This window comes from Pan troglodytes, chromosome 22 (genome assembly GCF_028858775.2).
Source record: "Pan troglodytes isolate AG18354 chromosome 22, NHGRI_mPanTro3-v2.0_pri, whole genome shotgun sequence".
Taxonomy (NCBI): Eukaryota; Metazoa; Chordata; class Mammalia; order Primates; family Hominidae; genus Pan; species Pan troglodytes.
Window position 1 is genome coordinate 32650820 of NC_072420.2, and position 20875 is coordinate 32671694.

Below are 20875 nucleotides of genomic sequence, written 5' to 3' on the forward strand. Positions count from 1 at the left end.
TGGAGGTGACAGTGACAGAGTTGTCCTAACAGCACCAGAGACTATAAAAGAACAGACTTTGTAACAGCAGTATTTATATGACAATAAAAGTTAGAATAGGCCAGGTGCAGTGGCTTACACCTGTAATCCCACTTTGGGAGGCCGAGGAGGGTGGATCACAAGGTCAGGAGTTCAAGACCAGCCTGACTAACATGTGAAACCCCCGTCTCTATTAAAAATGCAAAAAGTAGCCAGGCGTGGTAGCGTGCGCCTATAATCCCAGCTACTCAGGAGGCTGAGGCAGGAGAATCGCTTGAACCTGGGAGGTGGAGGTTGCAGTGAGCCAAGATCGTGACACTGCACTCCAGCCTGGGCGACAGAGCGAGACTCCGTCTCAAAAAGACTGAGGCTGGTGAGTCGTGTAAGGTACAGATGGAGTTTCCACATCTCAGGAGGTGGGCATTGCCCATCCTGTTTCTTCCCTTTCCTGTTGCCCCTCTGTCTCCTCTGTGCTTGGTCTCTCTGCTTTCTCCTTAAGTGGTAGCCCTAGGTGACCACTGACAGAACTATCTTGTGGAATAAGCAATGGTGAAATGCACAGACCTTTTTATTGGTTGGACGTTTGCTCAGGGGATTCTAGGAAAACCAATCATTTCACTGCTGCAATCGGTGGATGCATTTATAAGGAGCTCACGGATTGGTTGAGTAATAGAACCTCTTAGAGGAGACCTGTCCAGTCAAGTGAGGAAATTATACACCTAAATCAGAGCCCACCCCTTCCCCTCTTGCTGCATGTTATGGTCACTCTTTGGGTGCCAGGAACCATTTTATTCAAATCTCTCAGAGTCATCACCTCTCTGCTGGCAATGGCTGGGTGGGCACTACAAAGACATTTTAGGTATTTGGGACAAAATCGGCTCCTTCAGAAAGCAGGATGCCCACACCTGCTAGAAAGGAGGCAGTGACCATTGGATTTCCCTTTGTTAAAGATGCCAATTTGGTTGCCAGTTCTCTACTGAGCAGTGGAAACTGAGGAACCCTACCTCACACCTGCCCCGAGAGAGACCTTAGACCACACCTGAGGGCTGGTAGGAACTGCATTTTGTTAAGAAAGAACCGCATTTCCGGAAGGCATGGAGGGAGAGATGAAGGCCCAGTGTGTTGTGAGGTTTCTTGCCCCTGGGTTGGGCAATTTAGATCAAAGGTCTTCCAACTCCTGTCTTTTTTGTAAGTTGAAAGCTCTTTGAACCTTCTTTTCTTCAAAGGCATTACCTACTTTTTTTTTTTCCAAAGGTGATTATAGCTATTATGATTGCCTCTTAATAGTTTCTCTTTCTTTGAAAGAATTTGGTTTAAATAAATCTACTTAAGCCATGTTTCAAATTAACTAGAATTACCAGGAGTAAGATTTGATTTAATCAGGAGGTTTTTTTTCCCTTTCAAAAAAAGCAGTCTGATGTTTGGTAAGTTTAATCTTAAAATGGAAGAGCTGCAACTTAGGAGAGTTTTGCACTTCAGTATTCCAAAGCAGGTTCACTTGGGCGTTTTGTGAGATTCATTCTGTAGCTCTCAGAAAATTGAGTCGTCGTTGGTTGATATATTTACCAAACCTAATTGAGACAGACCCATGTGACATTGCTGGGAGGTGGCCTTCTCTCAAGTTCCACAATTCCAATTATAGGCAGATGTGTACAGTTTTAATAATTTCAATTATGAATGTGAAGCAAACTGGTTGTTTCTCTACAAATATATTTTAAATCAAACCCTTTTGGCTATATCAACATAAGTTGCTTAACATGCAGATTCTCTCTCTTCCACCTCCCAGATCCTCCGCTAAGTTTTCTTCTTGAAACTGTGCTCAAGATAAGGCCAGACTGTTCCCAAACTTGCCTGGGATGGTGGAGGGTGATCTGGCCTCTTATCTCTCTCTCTGCCCTCTTCTGAGAACAAGTCCTTCTTTCTGGACCTCAGGTCTCAGGGTGGTGAGGAAGTGAACAGATCGAGGCAGCCCTTTGCTGTGAAGGGACTGCTTTGAGATTAGGATCAGAGTCTTTTGCTTTGATCTCAGAAGTTTAGAGATAACAATTTCCAGGACTCTGATGAAATTGGGCCTCCCCAGCTATTATTGTGTTTATTTGATGGTGCTGTCTCTCACAGTAGGTGCTCCTCACACATTTGTTTGTTCATTAACATTCTTTTAGGTTCATTTTCAAACTGAAAGCAGTCAAACAACCCTCCAATTTAAAGCACAATACTATTTTTCTTGTCCCTCCCACCTTTCTTTTTGAGATGGAGTCTCGTTCTGTCTCCCAGGCTGGAGTGCAGTGGCGCAGTCTTGGCTCACTGCAACTTTTGCCTCTTGGGTTCAGGCAGTTCTCCTGCCTCAGCCTCCCGAGTAGCTGGGACAACAGGTGTGCGCCTCCGCGCCTGGCTAATTTTGTATTTTTAGTAGAGACAGGGTTTCGCCATGTTGCCCAGGGTGGTTTCGAACTATTGGCCTCAGGTGATCTGCCTACCTTGGCCTCCCAAAGTGTTGGGATTACAGGCATGGGCCACTGTCCCTGGCAGATTTTTCTTCTTATAAAAATATTCACCCCCTTTTCTTCCCGTTTCAGTGATCCTGAGGGGTGGGGTCTGAGAACAGGGTTTCTCAGGTTCTTTTTAACTGATATCTCCTCCTAAGGTGGGAATCCAGAGACAGTCCCACACCCATGACTCCTGAAGGACTTATCTGGGACAGGGTTTGTGGGGTCTATGGGTCTGGCTGGGTTGATGGGAAAGGAAATGGGGTGTAGGGGGAGGGTTGGGGAGGGAAGAGTAAGGGAGTCAAGGAGGAGAAGGGGAGGGAGGTTAAGGGAGAAAAATGGAATCATAAAAAAACAAAAGAAGAGCTCAGTGTTTGGACATGCAGCATGCCTGGTTGGTTTGCTTGCCATTCCCTCTTATAGTTTGGGCTGAAGAGTCTGGGTGATATTTAGAGTCTTCAAGAGTTTTCTGAGCTCTGCTTAGATGAGATTCTCTTTAGAAAAGCTTAACGCAATGACTTTTGGAAAACATTTTGGCTGTGACATCTTGATCCATAGTGTGCGATTAACTTCACAGACTGGACTGTATTTCTCCTTCCCTGAGATTTCCTACAACGTTCCTAATGGTCATGTGCCTTGCAGGTGGAGACATGTTAGAGTGAGGTGAGAATACATTCGTGAAACTAGACATAAATACTGCTGATTGAGAAAGTGCGAGAGTTTTGTTCAAGACTGGAAGCCTGTCTCTGCCTGAGCCCTGCAGCCTGAGTCTTCTGTTTGGGGGGGATGGACCATAATATTTACATTGAAGTTCAAAGGATGAACTGCGATCTTAATTCTGAGATCAACAAAGATTAAGGAAAGATTCAGATGAGGGCATAACAGTAACAGCTCTCTAATTACCTGTCAGTTTCAGTATCTTTAAGATCAAAAGATAAACATGGCGCAGAAGGCATAATAGACCCAAAGTCACTCGATGCAATGGGCTTTCTCCCCCCTCTTCCTGGGCATCTTAATCATCCAGGAACAAAGCAGTGCCATGAGGTTGCTTAGTCTAGTTTGCATTGCCATCTTTCTGGTGCTACTTTTCCAGCCAGCATTCAGGGTTGTTTAAACTGTTGGGTGTATTTTTCCCCTCTTCAAGTCACTATATGTGCTGCATAACTTAGGGGGAATTTTTAAAAGACTTTCATGAAACGAAAACATTCAGCTGAAAAAGTCAACTGTAAGTGGCTGGATTGCATGTCACTGAGGGTGACACAGGCAGCCAGAGAGAATCAATCTTCCCTCATCTTTTCCCCACTTGGCAGCTTGGGAGCTAACTCAAATCCCCTCTGCCTGTTGTTTCTTCCTGCCTTCATCCTAGAAAGCGAATTCTCTCTTTTTTTCCTGGATGACTCATTTACAAGATTGGATGGAAATAGGTTTTAGTTCAGCATACTGTTTGCCCTAACTGGCTTTAACAGTGAGGCCCGATGTCAAATGCTCTCAGCTAAGCCAGGGAATTCTTTTGCCTTGAGTCTCGTATCCAGACGTTATGGTTTGCAGCTGCTACAGTTTTCTTTAGGATGCTAAATGATGTGTTAGCCTGAGAGAATGTTTCCTTTCCTGCTGCCCTTTTTATTTTTCCTTTTTTTCCTCCCTCTTCATTTCCGCAGTTTTCTAATTCGGAGCTTGTTTTGTTCACCTCTCTTTGCAGACTTTGGTTTGAGCAACTGCGCAGGGATCCTGGGTTACTCAGATCCGTTCAGCACACAGTGTGGCAGCCCTGCCTACGCTGCACCTGAACTGCTCGCCAGGAAGAAATACGGCCCCAAAATCGATGTCTGGTCCATGTGAGTTATCAAGCTTCTGAAAGTCAGTGTTCCTCCTGCTGTCTCCACCGTGCCTTCCTTATGAAATCATGCCTGAGTATTGGATGGCATGTATAGGTGACAGGCCCAGGAGTATGTCATCAGGGATTCTTTGGGGCCTGGCTTTCCATCTCTGTTCCTTCTGTTTTTTTCTGCACAAACTGTCAAGAGTGGCCTTTACCAAAATTCACTGCGGTGCTGAGAAGAGAAGAAAATCACGTCCTGCCCTCACAGAGCTCACATTCTGGCTCTGCGACTCATTTATGCCCCATCCTCCTGCCCTTAGCTTCCCATCGCCCTCTGTGTGAAGCTCCATCCTGCTGCCTGGCCTGTGCTCCTTGTGGGACTTGCTCGCCCATCTCTCCTATCCCCTGTCCTGCTCACAGTTCTTCAGACATATTGACCTCCCTTTTGTCGCTCCCACCTCTGGGCTTGTTTTTTTTTGAGGCAGAGTCTTTCTCTGTCGCCCAGGCTAGAGTGCAGTCGTGTGATCTCAGCTCACTGCAACCTCCCCTTCCCAGGTTCAAGTGATTCCCCTGCCTCAGCCTCCCAAGTAGCTGAGATTACAGGCATGCACCACCATGCCCAGCTAATTTTTGTATTTTTAGTGGAGACGAAGTTTCACCATGTTGGCCAGGCTGGTCTCAAACTCCTGACCTCAGGTGAACCACCCGCCTCGGCCTCCCAAAGTGCTGGCATTACCGGCGTGAGCCACGCACCCGGCCGTTCATTGGTGATGCCTGGAATGTCCTTTCCCAGCTCTTTGGATGGCCTGCGCATTCCCACATCCCATTCTCAAGCCAGTGGCACCTGCGCATTCCCACATCCCATGCTCAAGCCAGTGGCGCCTGCGCATTCCCACATCCCAGGCTCAAGCCAGTGGCGCCTGCGCATTCCCACATCCCAGTCTCAAACCAGTGGTGCCTACGCATTCCCACATCCCAGCCTCAAGCCAGTGGCGCCTGCGCATTCCCACATCCCGGGCTCAAACCAGTGGCGCCTGCGCATTCCTACATCCCAGGTCTCAAGCCAGTGGCGCCTGCGCATTCCCACATCCCAGGCTCAAGCCAGTGGCGCCTGCGCATTCCCACATCCCAGTCCCAAGCCAGTGGCGCCTGCGCATTCCCACATCCCATTCTCAAGCCAATGGCGTCACTGCCGAGATTATTTCTGAGCTCCCTGCCAGGGAGTCCCCCATACTCTGTCCTCACCCTTTTAATTTCGTCCTCGGCACCTCTCAATGCCTGTCCTTTTCCTGTTTTAAATCCATTCCTCTCCTGTCTCCCCAGCCAGCAAGGACTCTGCACGAAGGGAGGGAATTGGTTGGTCTGGTTCACCATTTTGTTCCCAGGGTCTGGTACAGGAAGGGCCACCAGGGGTAAGCACAATAAATATTTGGAGGATGAATCCTCAGTTGCACCAAAGGTAGAGCCTGGGTCCCCCATGGTCCCAGTGAGTCACCCCCTCCACCATCCCCTGTCAGTGATGGTACAGGGTCAGTTCAGAGTCTTGGATTCTTGGATAGGACTCAATCCTTTGCCATAGGGAAATGGGCTGTAGACAGAGTGAGGTTCTGATTAAGATATAGACGAGAAAGGCTCGTTTGCATGAAGGGTGTGTTGATCCAGAGTATTTCTGGAATTCCCCTGCATCTCTTCATATTCACTGTAACCCCCTTGTCCAGGTTGGCAGAAAAGCTAACGCTTACTTAGTGCTTGATGTGTGCCAGACACCATGTCACTTAGTTTCACAATGACCCAGTGCAATCATTACTCTCTATTACCTTATTTTATGGAAGAAGAAACCCATCATAAGAGAAATGAATAAAATCGCCCAAGGTCATAGAGCTGCTAAGTGGTAGAGTGGGATTTGAACCAAGCAGTGTCCTTTCAGGGTCTCAAGATACAGCCCCAGCTCTCCAACGTGGCGTGTGGGGACCCTTGCTTGCCCTGTGGCCTCACTGAAGGCATGCCCGCTCCCCTTCTCTCCCCACCCATTCTCTGGCTAACCTGGCATTGTTTCCTATTCCCTGAACACAGCCTGCTCCTGCTACATTCCAGCCCTTACATGCACAGTTCCTTCGGCCTGGAACCCTCTCTTTTTCCCTCTTGTGTTGTTGGGTGCAGGTTCCTCTGGGCAGCCCTCTGTGTCTCCAGCTGGCTGGCTTTGAGGCCCTCCCATGTACCCTCCAGCGCCTGGCTATCTGTGTTCCTGGGCCTCACCGTGAGGTCTCAGTCCACCTGCTGGAACCCTCTGGGCTGTAGCTGAGGGGGCAGGGACCACTTGGCTCACTCCCAGGATTTCCTCAGCACCTGGTGGAACTTGGAGGAAGGGAGGGAGGAGAAAAAGGAGGTGGGAAGGAGGAGAGAGGAAGGAGAAAGGAAAGGAAGGACGGAGGGAGGGAGGAAGGAAGAGAAAAGGGAAAGAGGGACAGGAGGAAGGAGCAGGCATTTCATCCAGGGAAACAGAAGCTGGAAGGTCAGGGCTGAAGCTGGCTGAGAAAGCAAACAGAGGAATGTGGGTCAGCTCAAGGCTCTAGAAGCGAGATGAGCTCAGGATGTTCCGGTTGGAGATTGAGAAGAAACAGACCAGAATGAGATGTGGAGAGATAAAGAATTCCTGGAACTTTCCCAGAAGGGGCCGACTCTTCTGGAACCCTGGCTAAGAGGACCTGCTTGTCAGCAAGGAGGTGAAACAGGTCAGGAATCAGCTGCTGCTCCTGAGCGGGCTGGGTGCCCTGGTTAGTCACCCCTGAACCTCAGGACAGTCCTGTGAGACACATCTCTTGCCCCCAGTTTGCACGGATAGAAGAGAGTGGTGAGCACTGCCTAGAGGCACACATGAGCCCGAATGTAGTGGAGCCGCACTTTGCCGAAGGCTGGGCTCCCAGTTACTTTGCAGGTGTGGTCTGGTGTGCAGGCTGCATATGGGGTGTGTGTGGTGTGCTGATGACGGGCCCAGGTGGGCTGGGGTCATGTGGAGCTAGTGGAATGGAGCAGGGAGCAGCAGAGGATGCCTTCTCTTCTAGGGCATTGCTAGTCATAGACTTCACTTCTGAGAAGGCCTCTGAATCCCCCTCAACACAGCCCCTCCCGGCAGCTAATGCCAGTGGATCAGAGTTGTATATGGGAGGAAATCCATTATGGATTTCTTCCAACCCTTAAGAACTCTCACAGGTGTCTGGCACACTGTCTTCCCTCAATAAATATGTATTGAGTGGATGAATATGAATATGTGGGTCTATAATCACTTTCTTAACAGTTAGAGAAGTCATTTATGCTAAATGGGAAGCTATGAGAGGAAGAATTTCTGCACACACACACACACACACACACACACACACACACACACACACAAGCACAAAAGGCTATGGGAGCCTGAAAGACCAAGAGGTCCCCTGTCTTAGTCTGTCTTTTGTTGCTGCAAAGGAATACCTGAGGCTGGGTCATTCATAAGGAAAAGAGCTCTATTTGGCCCATGGTTCTGCAGGCTGTACAAGAAGCATGGTGGCAGCATCGGCTTCTGGTGAGGCCCCAGACCGCTTCCGCTCATGGTGGGAGGTGCGGGGGACCAGTGTGTGCAGAGATCACATGGTGGGAGAGGAAGCAAGAGAGAGGGGAGGTGCCAGGCTCTTTGTAATGATCAGCATGTATTGACTCATCCTATCCGCCTAACAACCCTCCAAGGTAGTGCTGTATTACTCCCAATTTAAAGGTGTGGAAACTGAGGCATGAAAGACCTCAGCCACTTGCCCACATGACACAGCCAGCATCTGACAGAGCCACGATTTGACCTACGTGGTTTGCCCTAGGCCCCTGAATCACCACCCTCTACTGCGTCTGTGATGTTGTACTTCCTCTGGTGGGGTTTACATGCTAGTGGGACAAACAGCCGGTATTTTAAAATGCTATAAACTGAGTGTGGTAATGGCTGTGGAGGAAGTGAGAGGGATTCAGGGAACAAGATGGAGTGGCCTCTTGAGGAGATGACTTCAAAGCCAGATCCTAAGAATGAGAAGGAACCAGCTATGGGAAGAGGAAGGTGTCAGGGAAGAAGGCCAGGAAAGGTCAAAAGTAAACTGGTGAGAAAAAAACCAGATTCTTTTGTTATGGCAACCCTAGCACATATGGCTGCACAGCTGGGTTAAGTCAGGAAGGCATCTGTAGTCAAGTATGATCTGTTCCTCAAAGATGAGTGGAGACGGCCAGGTGGAGAACAGGTGGGGAAACGTTCCAGGCAGAGGGAACAGCATATGCAAAAGGCTGGTAGGTGTGACACATCTGATTTCTCTTCCTCTTAATTTTAGCGAAAACATAAAACTTCAGCACCTTTTAAGAGATGAATTTCCTACTGCTTTGGGGTCTGAGCAAACTTTCTATCTGTGTAAACTTGGGGTCTGATTTTGTGTCTGAGATACAAGTTAGGTTTCTGTTTGGTGCCCATGACTTTGCTGGCAGAAGTGGAAATGGAAAACCAAAAGTGAATTTAATGTAGAAGGCTGTTTAAAATGAGAGTGAAAATGGAACCGATATTCTTGCTGGGTTAGACACTGTTATTATAAAATGGCTTCTCTCTTTATGGCTCAGAAACAAAAACAGAATGAAGAGTTCACTTCCAAAAAAGCAAACTCCCCTCCCTGGAGGCTTTGGACCTGATGGATGGCAGGGACTTTATCCACGACTTCTGAGATAGATTTAGGAAGAAAATCAGGCTGTCATTGAAAGAAACCTTGGGAAAGAAAGCTCTTCCCTACAAATAGGGCCCCCAGGACCCTCTGCTAGTGAAGCCATAATTAACAATGGAAATGGGAAATGGTGCGCTTTCTTGGGGTTTTCCATTATTTTCAATGGTGGTTATTTTCAAGACCGTAAAAAATAGCTGTAAAATAATTCACTTCTTTCCTTTACCCCAGATTTTATATATATTTATATATATATATATATATATATATATATATATATATATATATAACATATAGATGTGTGTGTCTCCAATGAACTTTGAGGTTTCAGACACAGAAACCAAAAATATTCATTCTGGTGCATTGAACTTTTATTACTGTGAATTGACTTTTCCTCAGAGTGACATATATGCTAATTTAAAACAACTTTAATGCAGATGTGCTTTTTAATTGAAAAGAATCAAAATTAACTTTATCTTCAGAATATTACAATACTCATGTGCAACCTTCAGTGAATCCCTACTGGTAAGGAAAACAGAAATTGAGAGTTCTATACCGAGAAGATTGAGAACGCAACGTTTTTGGACTAAAGCTGTCCTTTGCTCTCATGGGGGTCCCTGGGATGGATGGGTGAAGTTATTTGCGTGAGGGCCTGGTGCCTCCTGGAGAGTCACGCACAACACACTCAGTCCACCTTCCTAGCTCAGTGAATCTGTTTTCACTTAGTGGAAAAAAAAATCCCTGTCTCCAGTGCTGTACCTTTGGGTGGACAACTCGGCCAAGAGGCACCATGTCTCCAAATAGCTCTCCTGTCTCCATATAGAACTGGGTGTTCAGGAGGGAGAGTGAGAGAATTTGTTCTAGGCCTCAGACTCAGTGTTTTGTAAAAGTACTACCAGATATCATCAGCTACTGGCAGGGGTCAAATACAGAAGGATGGTATTAGTGTTTTCTCTGTGTTGAGACCCTCTCAAAATGAAGGCTAGCAGGAGGCGGTGGGAAGAGTAAAGCTATGACTCTTTTGGGGAACCTTAGGCCTTTTGACTTTTAAGAGAGAGGTTTCCCTTAGCTTCTGAGATTATTCAGTTATAAAGTACGAGATTTTTTTTTTTTTATAGCTAGCATGTATATTTAACATAGAGTAAAGGAAGGAAGGAAAGGAAAAGAAACAACCATTTTGAAATCTGCAAGAAAATAATTTCTTGCTAAACATAGACCATTTAATGGAACAGTGGTGAGATCTGAGATTTTCCAAATGGATGAATTGGTTCCTAGTCTACTTTCTTTTTTTTTTCCTAGTCTACTTTCAAGACCTTAAATTGGAAATTATATTATTAAAAGTTGATACTGAAAGATGGAAAGATATTGCTTTCAGGTGGAAGTTATTTTTAATTTTTCAAGGCATTTCCTTTCTTGGAGAGCCACACAGAAGCAAGGTGCATCTCCTGAAGGTCCTCTTGGCTGCACTCTGTGTAAACTGGGCAGTTTCCGAGGCTCCTGTCCACATGCCCCTTAAGAACGAGTAATCAGACCTTCCCTCCACCTGCCAGGGTGGCTCTGTCCATTGCTTTGTCCCTTGCATCTTGTTAAAATTGCCAGCGACTTCTCCAGGGAGCAGTGACTCCATGTCTTTCCTCTTTGGGATGGCAGGTGATACCACAACTTTTCCTCCAGGGAGTATTTTTTTTGTGTACCAGACTAAATATCAGGATGGCCATTTGGCTTTTGACTTAACTCCAAGCTTTCCCGTTTGTATTTCATAAGTAAGGGCCCTTTTCCTCTTCTTTCAGCTGCCCCCTACAGTGTCTGCCTTTCTTCCTTTTTTGAGATCAGAGTATTCTATGCTGCCTAGTATCTTTGGGTTTTCTTCTGTCCTGCGATAGCTCATCCTTATTTCATTCTGCTGGAAAAACCCCTGGTCGTATTTGATTGTTGCCCTCTCTTGTCCCAGTCTCTCATCCCTCTCATTTGTTAAGACTGTCTTTGATTCTTGGGAATCCCATGTCTGCCACAGAGAATCCAGAAAGCCCCTGGGCCATATTTCAAAAGACCCATCGGGAAATTCTGAACATGTTTTGAAACTCCTACTAATTCTATGGGATTACAGAGGTTTATAAACTGCATTCCACATTTTTCCCTTGGTATTCTCACATACTTCTGAAATGTCAGATGGACTAGGTTTCTCTTTATCCAGATATTAAACATGTATGGAAACTCCGGGGGAGAGGAATTAAGATGCTTAATCTGGTTTCCCTTTTTAAAATCTCCTAGCTAGGAGTGTTTGACTGTTCACATAGGTTTCCATTCTTTTTTTTTTTTTTTTTTTGAGATGGAGTTTCGCTCTTGTTGCCCAGGCAATGGCGCAATCTCTGCTTACCACCACCTCCAGCTCCCGGGTTCAAGAGATTCTCCTGCCTCAGCCTCCCAAGTAGCTGGGATTATAGGCATGCACCACCAAGCCCAGCTCATTATGTATTTTTAGTAGAGACGGGGTTTCTCCATGTTGGTCAGGCTGGTGTCGAACTTCTGACCTCTGGTGATTCGCCCGCCTCAGCCTCCTGAAATGCTGGGATTATAGGCGTGAGCCACTGTGCCCGGCCAGGTTTCCACTCTTATTTGACGATACAGTACAAATAAAACTGTAGCTTTTTCCCTCTTATTTTAAGAAAGGTTTTTTGATGAAACAATAGATCACAATTTATCAAGCTTAATTTATTCCAACTACAGAATTCAGGTCTTTCTGTGGCTTAGTTGATGTGAGCCTCATACGATCTGAGAGGTAGGTACTATTATTATCCACATCTTATGGATGAGAGACCCTAGGATGAGAGAGGTGGGTCCTTTTTAAGGATTTGTGACAATTTTTTTTCGTTGATGATAAATTCCTCCAAAAGCAATGGAATTCTGGAATCAGTTTGTAAAGTCATCAATTAAAGTTACTACAAAAACTGCTTGCTCAACCCTGGCCAGACCTGCCACCTGGATGGCTCTGGCGCCATCTTGAAGACAAGCATCTGTTAATCTTATCTGTGGTCCCAGCCAGATGATGGAGAGAGGCAAAGACCAGTGTAATATGCAGTGACTTGAGGAGATTTTTGGCGTCTGTTGAAGCCAGTTGGTGACAAGAAGGCAAGCAGTTTGGTGTCTCAGGGTCTCCTTCAAGAAAGAAACATTCATAAAGGCTTTAGAGTTGCTCCTCTGGCCTCATATGCTCTCCAAACCCCTTTAGTGGGGTTGTCCTCTCATTATCATGATGTCCTACCTCCTAGAGGCATCTGCACTATACGACACCCCCACCTGGGACAGGAAGCTAGGTGTGCCGTAAAGATTAAAGGGAATATAAAAGGTCGTAGAGCAGTGGTCCGCACATTTGAGTATTATACACTGTGTTTTTAAAGGAAGAACATTCTTGATAACTGTGTGTGTTGACGTGAGTTATTTTTATTTAAATGTTAGTTATAAGTACATGAGCCCCAAATCAAACTCCCTTTATTTATGGCCCTGTACAACTGAAAAACCAAAACTCATTTACAAGTTAAATAGAACCAAGAGTAAAAGAACCCCAGAATATTCAAATTAGCAACGTTAATGCAATGGCTAATGTTTTGTGGGAAGGGAACGGCTGTACGCATGAGTGCAGTTCTCACTGCTGGGCACAGGTTCTTTGAGCTTGTCAGGCCCATCTTGTGATGCCTCACCTGCCCTAAAACTTTTCATTCTTCCAGGGCTTTCCAATTTTTTGAGTACACATCAGAAGCACCTAGAGGGCTTGCAAAAACACTGCAGAGTTTCTGATTCCGGAGATGTGCAGTGGCATCCAGGAATGTGCGTTTTCTTTCTTTTTCTTGTTTTTTTTTCTTAAGAGTCAGGGTCTTGCTCTGTTGCCCAAGCTGGAGTGCAGTGGCACACTTACATCTCACTGCAGCCCCAACCTCCTGGGCTCAAGTGATCCTCACACCTCAGCCCCCCAAGTAGTTGGGACTTACAGGCGCATGCCACCATGCCTGGCTAATTTTGGTATTTTTTGTAGAAATGGGGTCTCACCATGTTGCCCGCCCAGGCTGATCTCGAACTCCTGAGCTCAAGAGAGCCGCCCGCCTCAGCCTTCCAAATTGCTGGAATTACAGGTGTGAGCCATTGCGCCTGGCTGAATGTGCATTTTCAACAAGTTCTCAGGTAGTGCTGATGCCACTGGTCTGAGGACGAACCACACGCTATTCCAGTCGCCAGGAGACTTTCCACTGACAGAAGCACAGATGCATCACTGACACATTAAGTCCACCTCTGCTTCCTTCTCATTAGGCTATGACAATAAAAGTGATTTTTTTTTTTTTTTTTTTTGGCAAAAATAGTGCATTGATAAAGAAATACCAAAGCAGGGCCGGGCGCGGTGGCTTACGCCTGTAATCCCAGCACTTTGGGAGGCTGAGACGGGTGGATCACGAGGTCAGGAGATTGAGACCATCCTGGCTAACACAGTGAAACCCCGTCTCTAAGAAAAATAAAAAAAAAAATAGCCAGGCCTGGTGGCAGGCGCCTGTAGTCCCAGCTACTCGGGAGGCTGAGGCAGGAGAATGGCGTGAACCCGGGAGGCAGAGCTCGCAGTGAGCCGAGATCGCACCACTCTACTCCAGCCTGGGCGATGGAGCGAGACTCCGTCTCAAAAAAGAAAAAGAAATACCAAGGCAGACACTGAAATTGGGTGTGTGTGGTGGAAGGTGTTCTTAGTTATATGGTGGTCATCCAATGCCTCTGGTTATGCTTTGTGAAATGTTTTAGTCAATTGCCAAAAAGAAAATAAAAATTAGAACTGTTGCACCCGTGAGGATGTGTCTGTGTACCTCAGTTTGAGAAACACTGCATGAGTTAGGCATTATGAAGCACTTACCGCAGAAAAAAATGATATTGTATAAGTAGCAGGCTCTTTAGCTTTAGGTGTGAATGTTAGAGCCAAGATTAGGCACTCAGAGGTGGTGAGCAGGGACAGAATCTTGGTTTTGTTTTTTCCTCCCCTTAACTCAATTCACTCCAACTCTGTTGAAATATGAGGTCTTTGCTATGTAGCATGGAAACATTGAAGCTCATTAACTGCATGAACCTGCTGGTGTATATTCAGGGCAGAGGACTGGGTTGTTGAGGAGACTCTCAATCATGTCAAATAAAGCACAGGCAAAAGACCTGAGGTCCCAGCCTGGGGAAGACCCAGAAGGGTGGGAAGATCCTGGTTCCAGTTTCAAAGATGTGAAGTGCTGATCATGGAAGAGCAACTGGTCTTGTTCCACAACCAATGAATAGAAGATGTAGACATTGGCTTAGCCTTGGAAAGCTTTATTTTTGCATAGAATCGCCCTGGATGGAACAGGCTGGCTCAGAAGCATTGGGAACAGCTTGTCTCAGAGGCTGTTCAGTGGTCCCCAGCAACAACTTTGTGGGATGTGCCAGAAGGTTTCCATCCATAAAAGCGATGTGTCCAAGTCCTCTTTGTATGCAAAACTCTACAATTTTGGGACCCTTTTAGCATTCGTTCTTACCGATCTCCAAGAATTTTTTGAAGCAAGAGTGTTTAGCTCTACCTCAAACATACTCAAAGTGCAGCATCACATAGTACGTTCTCAAATATATCACTAGCCCTGATACTCCTTCCCTGCACCCCTAACCTGTCTCTCCTCCTCAGCCTCCTCAGTACCATTCTGTTACCACCATTGGTCCTGCATTCTGAGTTTGCCACCTGGCACGTGCCCTTCAAATGTCTCCACTGCGTCTTTGCCTTTCCCTTTCTGTTGCGTGCCATCATTCCGATTCCGATTTTAACAGCAACCTGCTGATTTCCTGCCATAGTTTCCTACTTTCCATTCTGAGCCCCTTTAATCCACTTATACAATATAACTACTCCCTGAATTATTTGGTCATACCACTTGTATCTGCCGAACCCCTATTCCTCCCGTGGGGTACGTTTTCCACTAAACACACACAGGGAAATGCCACCCAAATAGCTCTGTGTGTGCCTTGTTCATTCTTGTTTCCATTTCTTTGTTTATGCACTTTTTATCTCTCCATCCATACAACCAGCCAGCCAAAGATACATGAGCTCACACACATGCAGTCACTACCTGTGTGGCATGTTCCCTCTTCATGTACCTGTTTCTAAGTTCTCAGTCTCCCTTCATTGCACTCCTCTTGTGGTCAAAAGTGGTGCAATTCAGCATTTTCTTATTCCTTTTGCACTCATCACCACTTGAAAGGACTGTGCTCATCTGTTTGCACGTTGCTTGCCTGTCTTCTTCCCCACTCAAAACCCAAGAGGGCAGGTCTTTCTCTGGTCCCCAGTACCCAGCACCTATAGTCTTGCCTGGGGCAGAGAGCCATCCAGCAAGTATTTGTGGAATGGATGTTTATGCATCTGTCCCCCTAACTCCACTGTGAGTTTGGAACTAACTCCACTGTGAGTGGGAACCAGGTCTTACTATATGTCTGAAATTTACGAATGATTTCTAGCGGGAGCAGTGGGCTCCAGTACCTGTCATTATCTGAAATGCCGTAATTCAGAGGTGCCTCCGTGGAATTGGGCCTCGAGGGTCTTAATTTCAATCAGTCTCATTGGATTTGTTTTGACTGGAAATCTTAGTGCCTGTTTTTAAAGTATATTCCCTTGGGCGCTTTTGAACACTTGAGACCTCTTGGTAGGCAGGCATTTCATCCCTATCAGGAAATCTCATCAAAATGATATTAGATTTACACATCAGGAAAATAAAGATCCTCTAAGAAGATGTTTCTATTCTGTAGATTGGCTTTGGATAGGTGCAGTTAAGCTTACTCAGAAGGTATTTCAACCACATCTGAGATGTTGGGTTGGGGCCAGGTGGCAGAATCTCACAATAAACAATAAAAAAATCAGGGCAGGAAGGAAGGGGACCTCCCCAGAAATTTCTGTAGTTACAAGCCAAGGCAAAATTTAAGAGTAGAGCAAAACGCCAGGTTTTGTTATGAGGCTTCGTTTCTGAGGGCTGAGTGGTAACCTGGCTCACAGTTTGGCTGTGACTGGAGCTTCCACTGTAGGGGGCTTTTCCTGTATTTTTTGGTCAGCCTTTTCCAGGTACCACCTTGTAAGCCATCCTTGGAAAACCACATAATGGCAGTACTACTCTTAATTGAAGTCCCTGACATCTCCCAGGTGTTTCTTACATTGCTTGGTCTGGGCCTCCTTGCTATTGACTTCTTCCTGCCATAACATTCGGAGAGAGCAGAGGGCCATGGTTCCCCTCCTCAGGAGGTGGCTCCTGATGCTCTTGAAACTCCTGCTTTTCTCTGTGGTCCCCTTCCGGGTCTTCACATTCAAGTACTCTCACCCGAGACTTTCTTTCTTTCTTTTTTTTTTTTTTTTTTTTGAGACAGAATTTCACTCTTGATGCTCAGGCTGGAGTGCAATGGCGTGATCTTGGCTCAGTGCAACCTCCGCCTCCTGGGTTCAAGTGATTCTCCTGCCTCAGCCTCCCCAGTAGCTGGGATTACAGGCGCCCGCCACCACGCCTGGCTAATTTTTGTATTTTTAGTAGAGATGGGTGCCAGGGTGTGCGGGGGCTTCGTGCACAGCTTGTAGCACAGCAGCGAGATAGTGGTCCAGGCTGGTGAGGCAGAGGTTGAGGATGGAGGTGCTACACAGGCTGGTCTTGAACTCCTGACCTCAGATGATCCACCTCCCAAAGTGCTGGGATTACAGGCATGAGCCACCACGTCCGACCTCACCGAACTCTTTCAAAATGACACTGAGCATTCTACAAAGATGACTTTGAAGAGGGCCTGTTGAGGTTGGCATGGAAGCAGCAGCTCCCACGCTTCGGTGAAGCCCGTGTCCCCAGGGGACCTGACTCCCCTCCCCAGGGGACCTGACTCCGCTTTCATGTGTATGTCTCTCTTTTCAGAGGTGTGAACATGTATGCCATGTTGACCGGGACGCTACCTTTCACGGTGGAGCCTTTCAGCCTGAGGGCTTTGTACCAGAAGATGGTGGACAAAGAAATGAACCCCCTCCCCACTCAGCTCTCCACAGGTAATGCACCTGCTGCTCTAGATCACGGTTCAGGACTGCTGTCGTGACCAGTTCGGGTCTACCTGTGAAACAGTATTTGTTTTGCAGTAATGGTGTTATGTCTATCCCATGGTTATAAGTTTCTTTCTAGGGTTAAATAGAAGTGTCAAGGGGTGGTTGGGTTTCCCATCTCTCAATGGCCACTCATGCCTTTCACCTGTATCCTTTCCTGTTCTGTTCTAATTCTGAACCCCTAACTTCTCCTTCCTCCTTCTGCACAAAACACGTAGATCCAAAGGATCTGATATTCTCCATTTAAAAAATAATTGCAGGCTTGATTGTTTTAAAACTCACCATCTTATGATGCTGACTTGGAAAAGAGGGTTTATGGTCGCATTTCCAATATGGCTTCTTTCTGCAATTACTGTCAAGAAATGTTTGTTGCATTCAAGTTGGGGCTGTGATTTGTTTTGTGAGTTGAGGTTTTGAGCCCGTTCAAAAGCTTTTAAATATATAGAGGTTAAGTTACTTGATTGGACTGAATCATCAGGTGTGTTTGAAAAGTTCTCTCAAGCTTTAGCTGGTTCACATTTCAGTAAACAGTTTGTATTAAGGTTTGGTTTCAGATCCAGTAAATCAGTACAATTTGTTCTTTTGTTTGGTACACAATTCAAGTCCTGGCCTTGGCTTGGCTTTGATGAGCATTTAATTGGCTCCTTAGAATAAACTCAGCTTCACTAAGATAAGGCTTTTGACCAAAGAAGAAAGCAGTTATTTAACTGCAACTTATGATACTTAGCGATAGTTAAAATATAGCATTTTATTTTACTACTGTTATGCATTTTTCTTCTGAGTTTAAAAGCATGCATGAAGCTGCCCCTGAATTTATCTTGCCAAGTGGAATCCAAGTGGAGACACGTTCTTGTATGCAATTATCTAATTCAGCCCATACTGTCACCTCAAGGGAGGGGAGAATCTCTGGAGGCTTGAAAGCAAAGGAGGCATTAAGTCCTTGGGAAGATGAGTTACAGCTCTGTCATTATACAAGAAATATTTCTGCACTGAGAGTCATAACTCTTGGAGTTAGAAAATGTGCAAAATGTCAAACCAATTGTCATATTTAAGTTTTAGAGCTTTCAGAAATGTTGAAAGTGCGGCAGAGCACTCCGAGGTGTGCCCATTCATTCATTCATTCCATATTTCATACTCATTAGCTTATTCCATGAATATGTATTGTGCACCAATTATGTGCTAGGTGTGTTCTAGATTAAGCAAGACAGAGAACAAACCAGTCTCTACCCTTATAAAGCTTATATATCAGCAGGGGAGGCTAAAAATAAATAAATGGGTAGTAAACATGTGTGGTATTTGGTAATGTTAAGTGCTCTAAAGAAAGTAAAATAAATTGGGACAAGGGGATAGAGAGTAAAAAGGTTTTTTTTTTTTTTTTTAACAAATAAGATTATTTTAAAAACTTTTCATTGTGACGTAATTGTAGATGCACACACAATTGCTAGAAATAATACAAAGAGATCCAAATAGCCTTCATCCGGTGTACTAGTCCATTCTCATGCTGCTAATAAAGACATACCCGAGACTGGGTAATTTATAAAGGAAAGAGGTTTAATAGACTCACAGTTCCACATGGCTGGGGAGGCCTCACAATCATGGTGGAATATGAAGGAAGAGCAAAGGGACATCTTAGATGGTGGCAGGGAAGAGCGCTTGTGCAGGGGAAATCCTATTTATAAAACCATCAGATCTCGTGAGACTTATTCACTACCATGAGAACAGCATGAACTGCCTCCATGATTCAATTATCTCCACCTGGCCCCGACCTTGACATGTGGGGATTATTACAATTCAAGGTGAGATTTGGGTCGGGACACAGCCAAACCATATCACCCAATTTCCCCCAATAGTAATATATTGTATAACTGTGGTATAATATCACCACTGGGAAATTAACATTGATAAAACCCATTGACCTTGTTCAGATTTCACAAGTTTTATGTACACTCATGTGTGTTGCTGTATATTAGTTCTATGGAGTTTTTTCACATGAGTAATTCGTGTGACAGCCACCACAGTCAAGAAGCAAGACAGTTCCCTCACAAGGATCCCTCGTGCTGCTCCTCTGTAGCCACAGCTACCTTCCTTCCTCCTGCTCTCCCTAAGCCCTGTCAGCCACTACCCTGTATCATCTATAATTTTGTCATTTCAAAAATGCTATATGTAAATCACTTTTTTTCCCACTCAGCATAATTCCCTTGAGATAATCTGAGCTGTTTTTTTTTTTTTATTGGTGAGTAGTATCTCCTGGTGTGGATATACCGCAGTTTGTTTCACCATTTACCCACTGAAGGACCGTTGAGTTGTTTCCAGTTTGGGGCTATTAGGAATAAAGATGCTGTGAACATTCATGTTTAAGTTTTTCTGAGAATATGGTTTCATTTCTCTGGGACGAATGCCCAAGAGTGAAATTGCTGGGTTGGGTAGTAAGCACGTATTTAGTTTTGTAAGAAACTGCCAAGCCTCTTTTTCAGAGTGGCTGGACCATTTTGCATTCCCACTAGCAATATGTGCATGATCTCTGCATCCTTGCCAGCATTTGATGCTATTATTATTTTTTATTTTAGTTATTCTGATAGGGGTCTAATAATATCTCATTGCAGTACAAATAAGATGTGATGTTTCCAAATAGATGCAGTCTTTCAAAGCAGTCTTTGTAGGGGTTATATAGTCATAAATATTGCCATCTCTCAGAGTGATTCCAAAGTTTCTTTGAGGGTTCAGAGCCTGTTTTATTCAAGTGACCCATAACAAAGGACAAAAGGAGGATGAATGTACCCCCACAGTGGGGAAAGGCAGACAGTGCTCTCTTTGAACCCGATGACAGCCTGAGGAGCTGGAGAACTGCTGATCTGCTGCCATTTCATTGTATTAGTCAGAATAGACCAGGTTATGCTGCAGTAACAATCAGCCCCCAAGTCTTAGTGGCTCAGGACCACAAAGGTTTATTTCTCAGTCATGCTACATCACAATTGAGAGCTGGATCAAACATTGAAAGGTTCTGCCCAGCCAAGGGCCCAAGGCTGATGGAGCAGCCACCACTTCCAACATTTCTGGTTCATGCAGAGGGAGAAAGGGAAAGAGAAAGAGAAGCTCTTTCGCCAGCAATTAAATCTTCCACCAATCTTCCAGTTGTAAGTGGAAGCTTTCTAAAACATGGCACGCGGCTTCACCCAACTAAAGAGAATGGGGCAGTGCAACCTTACCATGTGCGTTGAAAGTGAAAAGCCAGAAATATTTGTTGATTAGCATTAGCATGAGCCCCACACAGCTGTGGGAAAAGGGGCAGACAAGCGCAGGTAGGTTAATAACACAAGAAAATCAATCTCATTGCTTCAGAACCATACCTTGTTTTTACTTTCAATAATATTACGCAGTCTTAGCAGGCTGGGCTCTAAGTGTTTTTTGTGAAAATTAAATTTAACCTTAAAGAAGCAGGAGTTGCAGTTCTGAAGATGTTAAAAAATGGTCCAAAGTTAGTCCCAAAGGAGACATATTAAAAATGTTCCCAGCAATTTCAGCATCACTGGAATTGCTGTCCAACCTCGCATAGCTCCTGTGTTGAGCAGACAGCTTTGCCTTGGCCTTAAGCTCTGTGTGTGCTTGTTAAAGATCTTCACATTCCTACAGGACTTTGTTGTCTTCACTTGTCAAGCATGAATTGCATTTCTATATCTGATTTTCTAATTAGGGAATCTGATGCTCTCCCCATCTCCTCCTTTTTAAAATAACTATTGGG

At 45.3% G+C, this 20875-nt stretch overlaps 1 protein-coding gene across 3 annotated transcripts in view; it reads left to right on the top strand.

Annotated features, from left to right (window-relative positions):
• HUNK (hormonally up-regulated Neu-associated kinase) overlaps positions 1–20875 on the top strand; it is a 135772-nt gene that overhangs the window by 73416 nt on the left and 41481 nt on the right. For all 3 annotated transcript variants that reach the window (XM_016938406.4, XM_009440335.5, NM_001071822.1), the window contains 2 exon segments: positions 4204–4339; positions 16958–17085. In XM_016938406.4, the coding sequence (XP_016793895.2) occupies positions 4204–4339; positions 16958–17085 (264 nt within the window).